This window comes from Vigna angularis, chromosome 7 (genome assembly GCF_016808095.1).
Source record: "Vigna angularis cultivar LongXiaoDou No.4 chromosome 7, ASM1680809v1, whole genome shotgun sequence".
In the NCBI taxonomy this organism is placed as follows: Eukaryota; Viridiplantae; Streptophyta; class Magnoliopsida; order Fabales; family Fabaceae; genus Vigna; species Vigna angularis.
In genome coordinates this window covers 33,783,343-33,797,183 of record NC_068976.1, presented here as the reverse complement: position 1 = coordinate 33,797,183, position 13,841 = coordinate 33,783,343, and the positions used below count along the sequence as shown (strand labels likewise).

The window sequence follows — 13,841 nt, the reverse complement described above, 5'->3', positions numbered from 1 at the left end:
TAATAACTCCAATCGATATGCTTCATATAGTACAGTACTAAAGCTGAATGGCCAAACCACCTATAAAACTCTACACCTACCAACTCATACTTATTATTCTATATATTAAAGATTCAACTCTCTTATTAATTTAACTCTCTTATTAATCTAATATCTAAGAGGCTTTTGTAAATAGATATTTTTCCGCCTTTTAACCTCAAGAAACATAAATCAAGATTCTCTAACTCAATCACATATTTGTCATTTGTCTAAAGGCCATGTTCTAAATTACGATAAAACCAACGAATTTTTATCATTACTTTTAAATATTAGGATGTTGTCCAATAATATTTATTTAATTTAAATTTATTTATTTATTTATCAAGTTATTTAAATTGATATTTTAATTTCAACTATAATCTTTATAACTAGTAAAATAGATAAATATTTTTATTATATTGTAATAAAACGAGTTAAATTAATCTATTTTAATTATATTAAAATATATGAATTAAATTTTAAAAAAATATTTTTTAATAAATTAATTCATTAATACAAAATTAACATTAATAGTTGTGAATAAGTCAAAATATAAAATTTTAACTTAATAAAAATAAATTAAAGGCTTAACCTTTTTTGGCCCCTCGAAAAAGGATGATTGTTCAAAGTGGTCCTACATTTTAAAAACAGTTTACTAATGTCCCAATTTTTGTAAAAACGGTTCAAGTTAGACATTTTTGCTTACGGCGTCAAAAATCTAACAGTGTAAGTGCTCCCTGGCCAAAACATAATAACATGTCCAATTCTTTTCATTGAGTGAAACTCTGTGGTAAAATGACGTGTCAGTTTTGAAATTTTTTGAAAAAACGTTGATGAGGTGGAAATGTTTTAATAGAGGATTAAAAGAAAATGGGTTAGGGTTTGACATGTGGCAGCCCCTTTCTACCCAAATTAGGGTTTCTGAATTGCAAAGGGGAAAGTTGCTTGCCAGCACCGCGAAGGGATTTCTACGAATTGGTATAGGCGTTGCTTCTGGTGGCTTGAAGCTCACGGTGGTGGGATGAACTCTTGTAGTGGCCGCATCGAAGCCCATGGTGGCGCAAGAGGCGAACTGCACGAGACTTGGTTATGTTCTTTTGCAAGTGTGAGACGCGATTAGGATTTTGGTTTGGTGCTAAGGATTTCTGTTGGTCTTTGTGATTTGGTTTCCTCTACAGGTTAACGAAGATGGTGGAGGACGAGGTTGCACCATGGAGACAAACAGGGAGGTTGGCGGCGGTGGCGGCTTGCGATGAAATCGCGATTCTGGTTTGATGGAATTTGATGGCTGATGTAAAAGGAAATACTTTATTGGATTTTAATTTCCTTTTTTTAATCAAACTACAATCATTCTTCCTCTTGTTTGCTTCTTGCTTGTATTATTCAACATATGTAAACCACTGTTTCAAGTAAAGAAAGTGGTATCACTTTCATAAGTCACTGTCAACCATTGTTGTTTCGGATGTGTAGGGCTGTGCTGTTCCAAACCTCCAAATTCTCCTGTGATCCTGTCTTAGTGGCGGGACTCCTCTTCCAGCCTTGCTCTCTTCTCAATCCGGAGGGGTGGAGACCTGCAAAAGGTTCTCCGATGCCAAAGTCAGTTTCAGAGCAATGACTATTTTTAGGGATAACAGTAAATGTGCATTCAATGTAACACATCTACCACTCACCGTGGACCTGTATTTATAGTTTTTGCTATGGGCTTGGGATTAGTGAAAAGTTAATCACGGCCCAAAATAGCCCAATAGCTTCTAATTTCTACTTACCTCCAAACCAGGTTAATTTACCTAAACCATAATGATTAGTGATTTGGCCGGTCAATGAGATGCGGGCGTCCGCCCTTGTGGTATGGGCGTCCGCCCTACTCTATTCGATCCTTCACATTTATTTAAGAGGTAATCCTCCAAGCCTCCACTATCGGGGAAGGCGGACGGTCATTGGCCCCTTGGACGACTCGAGGCATTGAAGTGGGCGGACGACCCTTGACGTGGGCATCCTTCCGTACGGCGCCCGGCACGTACACGAGCCCTCCAAGTCATTTTCCAGACGTTTCGTCTCGTCATTTTCCTGAAGAACACTTTTTGTGAGTGTAGAGAGTGCGGGGCTGTCTTGCGGTGATAGAATTCCATGTGAGTTCTTCAAAGTTTCTCTTACAAGCAGAGGTTCTATCTGGTCACCGAAACGGGCGAACGGTCGTTGGCCCTTTGGGTGACGTGGGCACCGAAACGGGCGGACGGCCATCTACGTGGGCATCCTTCCGTACAGTGTCCGGCTCTCCCTGGTACACAAGCCCCCCAAGTCCTAGTGCACGTAGTGGACGTAGGATTTTGAATATGACGCGCCTTGGGCCCAGAACCCGCAATTGGGCCGTATCCAGTGAGCTTTTGAATTTTGTTTTTAGGCGGGAAAACACGCGTCACGCTCCCATTGATGGTAGGCGAAACGTCGCCAGATCCGGAGCGTTGGTCGTGCTAGATCTTGACGGCTAGGACGCGCCCAACGGTCGTTAACTTTTCCTATAAATAGCGGATGGGACGAGGTCATTTTCACTCATCTTCCTTATTCAAGATTTCAAATTCTTTCTTCCCTCAAGTAATAAATGGCAGTTGTGTCTATCGAGTCGAGTTCTGAGTCGTCGGGTGGAGTCCGGGAGGGGTCGGCGAGGGGCGGTGGTGATTCCCTTAGTTCGGTTTCTTCCCATTTCGTAGATGGGGCGGTCGAGTCATCCGGGGCGGACCCTGAAGTGCCGGTCTCGCCGGGCGACCGGGTCTTTTATGGCGTGCCCATATTCCTGCTCAAGGGCGGTATTCGTGTGGATGGGTCTCCTTTCGAGCCGGACGGCCAAGGGGTGATGGTGGCTGAATGGGCTCCCCACGATCCTAGCCGGTATGCTTCCCCCTACGCCTTTCGCAAGGAGCTAGAATGGAGGGTCCGCCGTACCCATATCGTTCGGGATATGGAAGACTCGAGGTTGATCCGGGCTGGAGTCAGTTTGTTAAATGAAAGGGTCTTTTTTGAAAAAAGGTCGAGTCCAGACGATTTCTTTTATATGTATGTGACCTTCTTCACCCATCTTTTTATCCGGGTGCCTTTTACCAAGTTTCAATGGCCATTCTTTGGGAGGTTAATGTGGCTCCCGCGCAACTGCATCCCAACTCTTGGGCGGCCGTGCAGGCTTTTTTGGCAATGTGTTTAGCCGTGGGCGTCACTCCCACTACTCCGGTTTTCTTTTATTATTTCGAGGTCCGCCCTTCTCCCACTGGTAGCTGGGTATCCTTTACATCAGTTCGGGACAGGACCCTGTTCCGCCCCTTCTCTGATTCTTTCAAAAATTTCAAGCATCATTATTTCAAAATAATCATTGACAAAGCCGGCCGCCACGAATTTTATGATGGCGAAGGGAAACCGCTGTTCCCGTTTTACTGGACGAGAGACCCCTGTCAAATAAGGGCGACTTCTGTAGGAGCCTTAACAGCACTCGACCTTGAGGCCGTTCGTACTATCAATGCCCTCCCCCGCCGGATCTCCGCCCGTCACTTGGTCGAATGCCTTGTCTTGAGGATTGTGGACAAAAGGCGTTCGGTATGGTGTTGTCTTTTTAGGTGTTTGTCTTTCGTATACTGACGTTAAATTTTCTGAATTGCTCTGTTTCTTGCAGAACTGATGACGACTCCGGGCCCCCGCAAATCCAACTTCATGGCTACCTGGAAGAAGTCTGGGGCCAGCTCGTCGATCGCCCGGCCGACGAATGTTCCCAACGTGCCCCGTCCTCCTCCTGCAGGGCGTCTTCCGAACTTACGCCTAGCTCCAAAGATGGGAGTCCCTCCTGCCGGGAAGCCTGGGGGTTTAGGCGGCAAGGTGCCGGGTTCGGATCCCGAACGAGAATTGGCGGCCGTCCAGGTTGACCCGTCATCTGAGGCGGCCACTGCCTCCGTTGATCCCTTGACACGTAAGAGGAAAGAGCCTGCTGCTGAGGGACGAAAAGACAAGGAGGGCTCTTCGTCTCGATCAGCTTCAAAGAAGGCCCGGAAGGGCAAAGGCAAAGAGAAAGATCGGGAGAGGGTCCCGACCATCCCCTTACCGGGCGGCGTCTTCAGCCCGGAATTCAGCATGAGCGACCGGGCGAAGTTCCACATGACCTCCTCTCAACGGGCGCTCATTGAGCCCCTTTCTGAACTGGAGTTAACTAATGCCATGCTAGAGATGTCAACCCGGACTTCCGCCCTGGCCTGGTATCTGAAGGAATTTGCCGACCGCCCTGGAGTGGCGGAGATCCGAGCCGAGCTTGACAGGGAGAGGAAAACCTCGGCCTCCCTTCAGCTAACCTTGGAGCAGATGATCCTTGCTCAAGATGACTATGATAAGAAGGTCGAGCAGCTGGAGGCCGATCTTGAGAAGTCCAAGAGCGAGGCCGCCGAAGGTTTGGAAGCTGCCCGGGGCGAACAAGAGCGTATGGCGGAGGAAGGTCGGCAGCTGAAGGCGGAGGTAGCCCGCCTAAAGGAAGCCGAGGCCGAGCGCACCAAAGCAAACGAGGTGCTTACTTCTGAAGTTGCGAAGGCCAAGGAGAAGATCGCTGAGTTGGAGTCGACTGTCATGTTTGAACATGAGGAAGGCTTCAACAAAGCCCTTCGCCAGGTGTCCCTTTTGGCGGGCATTCCAGACCCATATTCTCTTGGTGTAGATATCGAGAAGGACGTTTTTGACGGCGTCTTGGTGGATCTGAATGCCGCCGAGGAAAATGAGCCGACCGGGGAGGCCGATGCCGGGGAAGATAGTTAGGATTCTTTTCCTTTCATTTTTTGACGTGTATCGTATGTCCGTCCGTCCAACGTCTTGGGTTATCCAGAGGTTGGCCGGACGGTCTTTTTGTAAATCCGGGCGCGTTTTGGCGCATTCGATTAATACACAGTTATCTTTTTTAATTTCATTTCTCCTTATATGCACCTTTATTCTTACCAAGTTAACTGACTTTAATAATGGTCCGGCCGGGGTGGGGATTGCCCTTCCTTTTCCCGGGCGGATGTCAACGTTTAGCTTTTAGATGTTTAATTTTCGCTTCATTGCCCAACCAAGCTGAGAGTTGTTCTCGTTGTAACACTCTTTTTCACCAGCTTGGGTTTGGTAGGGCGGACTGTCCTTCGTTTCGTCGCCCAACCAAGCTGAGAGTTGTTCTCGTTGGAACACTCTTTTTCACCAGCTTGGGTTTGATAGGGCGGACGGTCCTTCGCTTCGTCGCCCAACCAAGCTGAGAGTTGTTCTCGTTGGAACACTCTTTTTCACCAGCTTGGGTTCGATAGGGCGGACGGTCCTTCGCTTCGTCGCCCAACCAAGCTGAGAGTTGTTCTCGTTGGAACACTCTTTTTCACCAGCTTGGGTTTGATAGGGCGGACGGTCCTTCGCTTCGTCGCCCAACCAAGCTGAGAGTTGTTCTCGTTGGAACACTCTTTTTCACCAGCTTGGGTTCGATAGGGCGGACGGTCCTTCGCTTCGTCGCCCAACCAAGCTGAGAGTTGTTCTCCTTGGAACACTCTTTTTCACCAGCTTAGGTTTGATAGGGCGGACGGTCCTTCGCTTCGTCGCCAAACCAAGCTGAGAGTTGTTCACGTTGGAACACTCTTTTTCACCAGCTGGGGTTTGATAGGGCGGACGGTCCTTCGCTTCGTCGCCCAACCAAGCTGAGAGTTGTTCTCGTTGGAACACTCTTTTTCACCAGCTTGGGTTTGATAGGGCGGACGGTCCTTCGCTTCGTCGCCCAACCAAGCTGAGAGTTGTTCTCGTTGGAACACTCTTTTTCACCAGCTTGGGTTCGATAGGGCGGACGGTCCTTCGCTTCGTCGCCCAACCAAGCTGAGAGTTGTTCTCGTTGGAACACTCTTTTTCACCAGCTTGGGTTTGATAGGGCGGACGGTCCTTCGCTTCGTCGCCCAACCAAGCTGAGAGTTGTTCTCGTTGGAACACTCTTTTTCACCAGCTTGGGTTCGATAGGGCGGACGGTCCTTCGCTTCGTCGCCCAACCAAGCTGAGAGTTGTTCTCCTTGGAACACTCTTTTTCACCAGCTTAGGTTTGATAGGGCGGACGGTCCTTCGCTTCGTCGCCAAACCAAGCTGAGAGTTGTTCACGTTGGAACACTCTTTTTCACCAGCTGGGGTTTGATAGGGCGGACGGTCCTTCGCTTCGTCGCCCAACCAAGCTGAGAGTTGTTCTCATTGGAACACTCTTTTTCACCAGCTTGGGTTTGATAGGGCGGACGGTCCTTCGCTTCGTCGCCCAACCAAGCTAAGAGTTGTTCTCGTTGGAACACTCTTTTTCACCAGCTGGGGTTTGATAGGGCGGACGGTCTTTCGCTTCGTCGCCCAACCAAGCTGAGAGTTGTTCTCGTTGGAACACTCTTTTTCACCAGCTTGTGTTTGATAGGGCGGACGATCCTTCTGTGGCTGAGTTGTCCTGCCAACTTGGTCTCTACAAAATAAAGTTACGTTTGTAGGGGAAGAGAAATATTCTGTCATTATTTGGAAAAAGCAGTACATGTGATCCAGTCATAGAAATTAACTAAAGTAAAACTTTCCATGCGCTCCAGCCTATACGCCCCGTTTCCTAGGGCTTCCATTATTCGGAACGGCCCTTCCAACTTGGCAGCAAGCTTTCCATGCGCTGGGTTTCGGCGGGCGTCGCCAGCTTTTCTCCACACTAAATCCCCCTCCTGGAAGCTTCTTGGCCGGACCTTGGAGTTGTATTTTCTTTTAACCATGCGCTTGCATGCTTCGGCCCTCAATGCCGCCCGGTCCCGCCGTTCATCTAGGGAGTCCAACTCGATCCTCAGCTCTTGGTCGTTGAGGTTCAGGTCTTCGACTTGCCGCCTCAGGGACGGTTCACCCAGTTCCACCGGTAACATGGCATCAGTACCATAAGTTAAGTTGAAAGGGGTTTCGCCTGTGGTTCCATGAGGTGTGCATCTATACGCCCATAGGACCTCGGGTAGCTCGTCCACCCATGCTCCCTTCTTTTCTCCCAAACGCCGCTTAAGCTCCGAGACTATGGTCTTATTCATCGCTTTCGCTTGTCCGTTCGTTTGTGGGTGTTCTACTGAGCTGGTGACGTGCTTAATCCCCAATCCTTTGAAGAATTCGGCTAGTTTCTTGTCAATAAACTGCCGGCCGTTATCTGTGATGATCAATCGAGGGAGGCCGAAGCGACATATCAATTTCCAGCAGAACTTCTGAACTTGGGCGGCCGTGATGGTTGCCAGGGGCTCGGCCTCTACCCATTTGGTGAAGTAATCCACCGCCACCAGGAGGAACTTCTTCTGTGCCTGTCCTACTGGGAACAGTCCTACGATGTCCATACCTCATTGGGCGAACGGCCACGGGGATGATATTGAATGGAGGGCGTGCGGCGGTAGGTGGGAGTTGTTGGAATGCTCTTGGCAGCGAACGCATCTTTGGACGAATGCCCTTGTGTCCGCTTCCACAGTAGGGCAGTAATATCCGGCTCTCAGTAGCCGGGCTTTTAGCGTCCGCCAACCTGTGTGAAGGCCGCAAATGCCATTATGGAGCTCGTCCATAACGTAATGTGCTTCTGCCTCTCCCAAGCATTTAAGGAGAGGGGAGGAGAATCCTCTGCGATACAGGTCGTCCCCCACCACAAGATACCGGGCGACCTTCTTGGCTTCGCCTGGTCCTACCGTTCGCCCTTCATCTTGGCGAGTCATGATTTCTCTGATTTCTGTTCGCCAATCTTTTCCAGGGAGAGCCGGACACTGTACGGAAGGATGCCCACGTAGATGGCTGTCCGCCCGTTTCGGTGCCCACGTCACCCAAAGGGCCAACGACCGCTCGCCCGTTTCGGTGACCAGATATAACCTCTGCTTGTAAGAGAAACTTTGAAGAACTCACATGGAATTCTATCACCGCAAGACAGCCCCGACCTCTCTACACTCACAAAAAGTGTTCTTCAGGAAAATGACGAGACGAAACGTCTGGAAAATGACTTGGAGGGCTCAGGTAAATTAACCTGGTTTGGAGGTAAGTAGAAATTAGAAGCTATTGGGCTATTTTGGGCCGTGATTAACTTTTCACTAATCCCAAGCCCATAGCAAAAACTATAAATACAGGTCCACGGTGAGTGGTAGATGGGTTACATTGAATGCACATTTACTGTTATCCCTAAAAATAGTCATTGCTCTGAAACTGACTTTGGCATCGGAGAACCTTTTGCAGGTCTCCACCCCTCCGGATTGAGAAGAGAGCAAGGCTGGAAGAGGAGTCCCGCCACTAAGACAGGATCGCAGGAGAATTTGGAGGTTTGGAACAGCACAGCCCTACACATCCGAAACATTTGGCGCCCACCGTGGGGCCGTGTGATTTCAAAAACCCAATGGTGACCACGAGAAAATTGAGCATGGACGACCCCGTTGAGATGATCCGCGCATTGCAGCAGAAAATGGACGAGATGCAGCAGCGCCACGAGGACGAGATGGCGGCGGTCAAGGCCGACTGCGAAGCCCGGATAGCCCGGGAGGTTGGACGGATAGACGGGGGAGAGCAAGTAAAGGATAAAGGAAAGGAGGTGGCGGGAGAGCGCCCGCCCCCAGATAGCGAGTGTGATAGAACTTGGAGGCCTACCGGATCTGAAGCAGAAGGAAGCAAGGCTAAATCGGTGCATGCGGAAAGCGCTGCCGAGGACGGGCGGATGGTAGTGAAGTCGGAGCCCTCGTCCGCCTTGTTGCTTCCATTCACCCAAAACATAATGAATGTCCAAATTTCGGAGCAATTTGTGGCTCCGCAATTCAAAATGTATAACGGGACAACGGACCCTGCGTCCCATATCCAGACGTTCTCGAACGCAATGGCATTCCGAACGGGCAATGATGCCATTTGGTGCCGAGCGTTCTCGCTCTCATTGGAGGACGAAGCATTGGAATGGTTCAATACCCTCCCCCCTAATTCAATAGAAAACTTTGCTGGGTTAAAGCAGCTGTTCATCAAACAATTCGCGGCCAGCAGTACCCAAGACTTGACCGTATTCGAATTAATGACCCTCAAGCAGGGGAAGGATGAAGCGCTGCGGACGTTTATGGACAGGTATCAGAAGACCGTCCGGCGCGTGAAATGCCTGACGCTAGAGCTCGCCCTTCACTATATCCTGGCGGCTCTAAAGCCGGGGCCGTTTAAGGATAGCGTCTGCAGGCAAGCGCCCAAAACAATGGAAGAGTTGAGGGAACGAGCGGCGGATGAGATAAGGGTGGAGGAGATGAAGCTCTCGTACAAAAGGGAGAATCAGGAGGCCAGGGGAGAAAGGACGGACGGTAACAAGCCCGGTCAGTCGACGGGGAAAACGTCCGGTCCTAGGCCCAGGGAGCAGAAAAAGGGACCCCATTTCCAACAGTATACCCCTCTGAACGCCCCAAGGGAGAAAATCCTCCGAGAGGCCCTAAGCGCAGAATTGATACCGGAGAAGGAAGGGCTCCCGACAGCGAAGAACGCTGACCGGAGCAAGCATTGCGCCTATCATAAAAATATGGGTCATAACACTAAGGAGTGTTGGACCCTCAGAGACAAAATAGAGGAACTCATCCGGGCTGGAAAGCTCAAGAAATACGTCCGTGACGAACGCCCGCTGCAATCAACCGATCGGCCTGCTCAGAGGCCGGCCTATCGTAAGGATAAGCCGCAGAGGTCAAGAGCGGAGCGGCCTCGTTCGGAGAGGCGACCTAGCCGAAGTCGCAGCCGCAGCCGAGAACGCCCCCTGAGGGGGCACATCAACACTATCTCGGGAGGATTTGCGGGAGGAGGATCATCTTTCTCCGCCCGTAAGCGCCATGTTCGGGCCCTCCAATCCGTACATTTGGTTGACAAGCCACGCCGCTCCATGCCGCCCATTACCTTCTCGGACGAAGACTTTCACGCCCCTGATCCCGACCAGGATGATCCGATGGTCATAACCGCAGAAATAGCGCGGTACGGAATCAGCAAAGTTCTGGTTGACCAGGGAAGTTCGGTCAACATCCTCTACTGGAAGACCTTCCTGCAGATGGATATCTCAGAGGACCTCATTGTCCCTTATGATGGGCAGATAGTAGGCTTTGCAGGAGAAAGGGTTGACACTAGGGGGTACGTAGAATTGAGAACAAGGTTGGGAACCGGACGCTCTAGCGAAGAGAAGAGGGTCTGATATCTGCTGATAGAGGCTAACACGTCGTACAACGTACTGCTCGGAAGGTCATGCCTAAACGCATTTGGGGCGATCATCTCTACCCCTCACCTCACGATGAAGTACCCCTCCGGAAAGGGAACTATCTGTACGGTCCGGGCGGACCAGAAGACGGCCCGGGAGTGCTACGCGGCGGGGTTGAAGCTGCACGTCCGACCAATGAAGAGGCGGGCGGCCGGCTCTGAGGTGGTCATGGCAGACCTCGACCCAAGGACGAATACCGAGGACCGTCTGAAGCCTATTGGAGAAACCCAACCTATCTTGATAGGAAGGGAACCCACTCAGACCACCCTCATCGCTAGGGAGCTGAATCCTGAGATGGAAAAGGAGCTGAGGGCACTCCTATGGAAGAACCGAGATCTGTTTGCGTGGACGGCAGCTGATATACCGGGCATCCATCCCGCAGTGATGTGCCATAAGCTCTCGCTTTTCCAGAACGCCCGCCCGGTCACCCAGAAAAAGCGAAGAATGGGCGAGGAGAAACGAAAAGCTGTGGAGGAGGAAGTAGAGAAGTTGAAGAAAGCTGGTTTTGTTCGGGAAGTCACGTACACCACGTGGCTAGCTAACGTGGTTATGGTGAAAAAGGCCACTGGAAAATGGCGCATGTGCACTGACTACACGAACCTGAACAAAGCCTGCCCGAAAGATTCGCACCCCCTACCCAGTATAGACGCCCTAGTGGACGACGCTTCTGGGCATCGAGTACTAAGTTTCTTGGATGCATATTCCGGATACAACCAGATACCCATGTATGGGCCGGACGTCGAGAAGACGGCATTCATAATGGAGAAGTCCAACTTCTGTTATGAGGTCATGCCATTCGGCCTGAAGAATGCGGGGACGACGTACCAACGCTTAATGGACAGGATCTTCCGGGAACAAATAGGCCGGTGCATGGACGTATATGTGGACGACATGGTAGTCCGGTCCGCGGATGGAGATGGACACCTTAAAGACCTTGAGGAGGTGTTTCGACAAGTGAGGAAGTTCGGCATGCGCCTAAACCCCGCCAAATGTACATTTGGGGTAGCTGTCGGAAAGTTCCTGGGCTTCATGTTGACATCCAGGGGGATCGAGGCCAACCCGGACAAGTGTGAAGCGATACTACAAATGCAAAGTCCGACCACCCTTAAGGAAATCCAAAGACTGGTCGGACGCCTCACCGCTTTGTCCCGATTTATCCCCAACCTGGCGGAAAGAATGAGGCCGGTCCTGCGAAAATTGAAGAAAGGGGCCCGCCCGGCCTGGGACGACGAATGCGAACGAGCGTTTCAGGACGTCAAAACCATCCTTGTCAACCCACCGGTCATGAACCGCCCGGTCCCAGGAGGAGATCTGCATATTTTCCTGGGAGTGTCAGAGACGGCCATTAGTGCTGTGCTAATGCAAGAACGGCCTCAGGCGAGGCTAATTTATTTTGTGAGTCGCACGCTCCTAGACGCCGAAACCCGATACCAGCGGGTAGAGAAGGTGGCCTTAGCTTTGTTGCACGCCTCCCAAAGGCTTCGCCTTTACTTCCAAAGCCATCAGGTGATAGTTAGGACCGACTTCCCTATCTCCAAAATCCTCAAGAAGCCGGACTTAGCCGGACGGATGGTGGCATGGGCGGTTGAGCTCTCGGAATTCGGCTTACGGTATGAGCCGAGAGGATCGGTCAAAGGCCAACACTTAGCAGATTTCGCGGCCGAGCTACCACCGTCTGGCCAGGACGAGTGGAACTTGTATGTGGATGGAGCGTCTGGTCGATCGATCAGCGGGGCCGACATCGTGCTCGAGGGCCCCAACGGATTCTTGCTGGAACATTCCCTGATCTTTAAGTTCAAGGTATCCAACAATCAGGCCGAGTATGAGGCCCTGGTGGCCGGCCTCGAGCTGGCAAAAGACATGGGGGCAAGGAGAATAACCTGCCTGACGGACTCAGAGCTGGTGGTGGGTCAAATGAATGGCAACTTCCAAGTCCGAGAGGAACGTTTATTGCGATATTTCCAACGAGCAACGGACCTCGCAAAAGCGTTCGATAAAGTTGACATACAACACATTCCCAGGGAACAAAACACGAGGGCAGACGTACTGTCTAAGCTTAGTTCGGGAAAGGAAAAGGGACAGTTAACTACTGTCGTGCGGCAGGTTCTACTTCAGCCTTCAGTAGAGTGTTCGGCGGTGTCCGACGGGGGAAAAGATTGGCGAACAGAAATCAGAGAAATCATGACTCGCCAAGATGAAGGGCGAACGGTAGGACCAGGCGAAGCCAAGAAGGTCGCCCGGTATCTTGTGGTGGGGGACGACCTGTATCGCAGAGGATTCTCCTCCCCTCTCCTTAAATGCTTGGGAGAGGCAGAAGCACATTACGTTATGGACGAGCTCCATAATGGCATTTGCGGCCTTCACACAGGTTGGCGGACGCTAAAAGCCCGGCTACTGAGAGCCGGATATTACTGCCCTACTGTGGAAGCGGACACAAGGGCATTCGTCCAAAGATGCGTTCGCTGCCAAGAGCATTCCAACAACTCCCACCTACCGCCGCACGCCCTCCATTCAATATCATCCCCGTGGCCGTTCGCCCAATGGGGTATGGACATCGTAGGACCGTTCCCAGTAGGACAGGCACAGAAGAAGTTCCTCCTGGTGGCGGTGGATTACTTCACCAAATGGGTAGAGGCCGAGCCCCTGGCAACCATCACGGCCGCCCAAGTTCAGAAGTTCTGCTGGAAATTGATATGTCGCTTCGACCTCCCTCGATTGATCATCACAGATAACGGCCGGCAGTTTATTGACAAGAAACTAGCCGAATTCTTCAAAGGATTGGGGATTAAGCACGTCACCAGCTCAGTAGAACACCCCCAAACGAACGGACAAGCGGAAGCGATGAATAAGACCATAGTCTCGGAGCTTAAGCGGCGTTTGGGAGAAAAGAAGGGAGCATGGGTGGACGAGCTACCCGAGGTCCTATGGGCGTATAGATGCACACCTCATGGAACCACAGGCGAAACCCCTTTCAACTTAACTTATGGTACTGATGCCATGTTACCGGTGGAACTGGGTGAACCGTCCCTGAGGCGGCAAGTCGAAGACCTAACCTCAACGACCAAGAGCTGAGGATCGAGTTGGACTCCCTAGATGAACGGCGGGATCGGGCGGCATTGAGGGCCGAAGCATGCAAGCGCATGGTTAAAAGAAAATACAACTCCAAGGTCCGGCCAAGAAGCTTCCAGGAGGGGGATTTAGTGTGGAGAAAAGCTGGCGACGCCCGCCGAAACCCAGCGCATGGAGAGCTTGCTGCCAAGTTGGAAGGGCCGTTCCGAATAATGGAAGCCCTAGGAAACGGGGCGTATAGGCTGGAGCGCATGGAAAGTTTTACTTTAGTTAATTTCTATGACTGGATCACATGTACTGCTTTTTCCAAATAATGACAGAATATTTCTCTTCCCCTACAAACGTAACTTTATTTTGTAGAGACCAAGTTGGCAGGACAACTCAGCCACAGAAGGATCGTCCGCCCTATCAAACCCAAGCTGGTGAAAAAGAGTGTTCCAACGAGAACAACTCTCAGCTTGGTTGGGCGACGAAGCGAAGGACCGTCCGCCCTATCAAACCCCAGCTGGTGAAAAAGAGT

General features: G+C 50.8%; 2 protein-coding genes across 2 annotated transcripts; both read left to right on the top strand.

The window, feature by feature from the left end:
* Positions 1–8,416: 8,416 nt before the first annotated feature.
* On the top strand, positions 8,417–10,189 carry LOC128197899 (uncharacterized). Its single transcript, XM_052880749.1, has one exon. The coding sequence runs from the start codon at positions 8,417–8,419 to the stop codon at positions 10,187–10,189; it is 1,773 nt and encodes a 590-aa protein (XP_052736709.1).
* A 96-nt stretch (positions 10,190–10,285) lies between these two features.
* LOC128197898 (uncharacterized) lies at positions 10,286–13,324 on the top strand. Its single transcript, XM_052880748.1, has one exon. It carries the CDS (start codon positions 10,286–10,288, stop codon positions 13,322–13,324), a length of 3,039 nt encoding a protein of 1,012 aa, XP_052736708.1.
* Positions 13,325–13,841: the final 517 nt, after the last annotated feature.

Bases quoted from the DNA above. Each gene is read 5' to 3' on its own strand.
- LOC128197899 (XM_052880749.1), top strand. From the start codon at position 8,417: ATGGACGACCCCGTTGAGATGATCCGCGCATTGCAGCAGAAAATGGAC.
- LOC128197898 (XM_052880748.1), top strand. From the start codon at position 10,286: ATGAAGTACCCCTCCGGAAAGGGAACTATCTGTACGGTCCGGGCGGAC.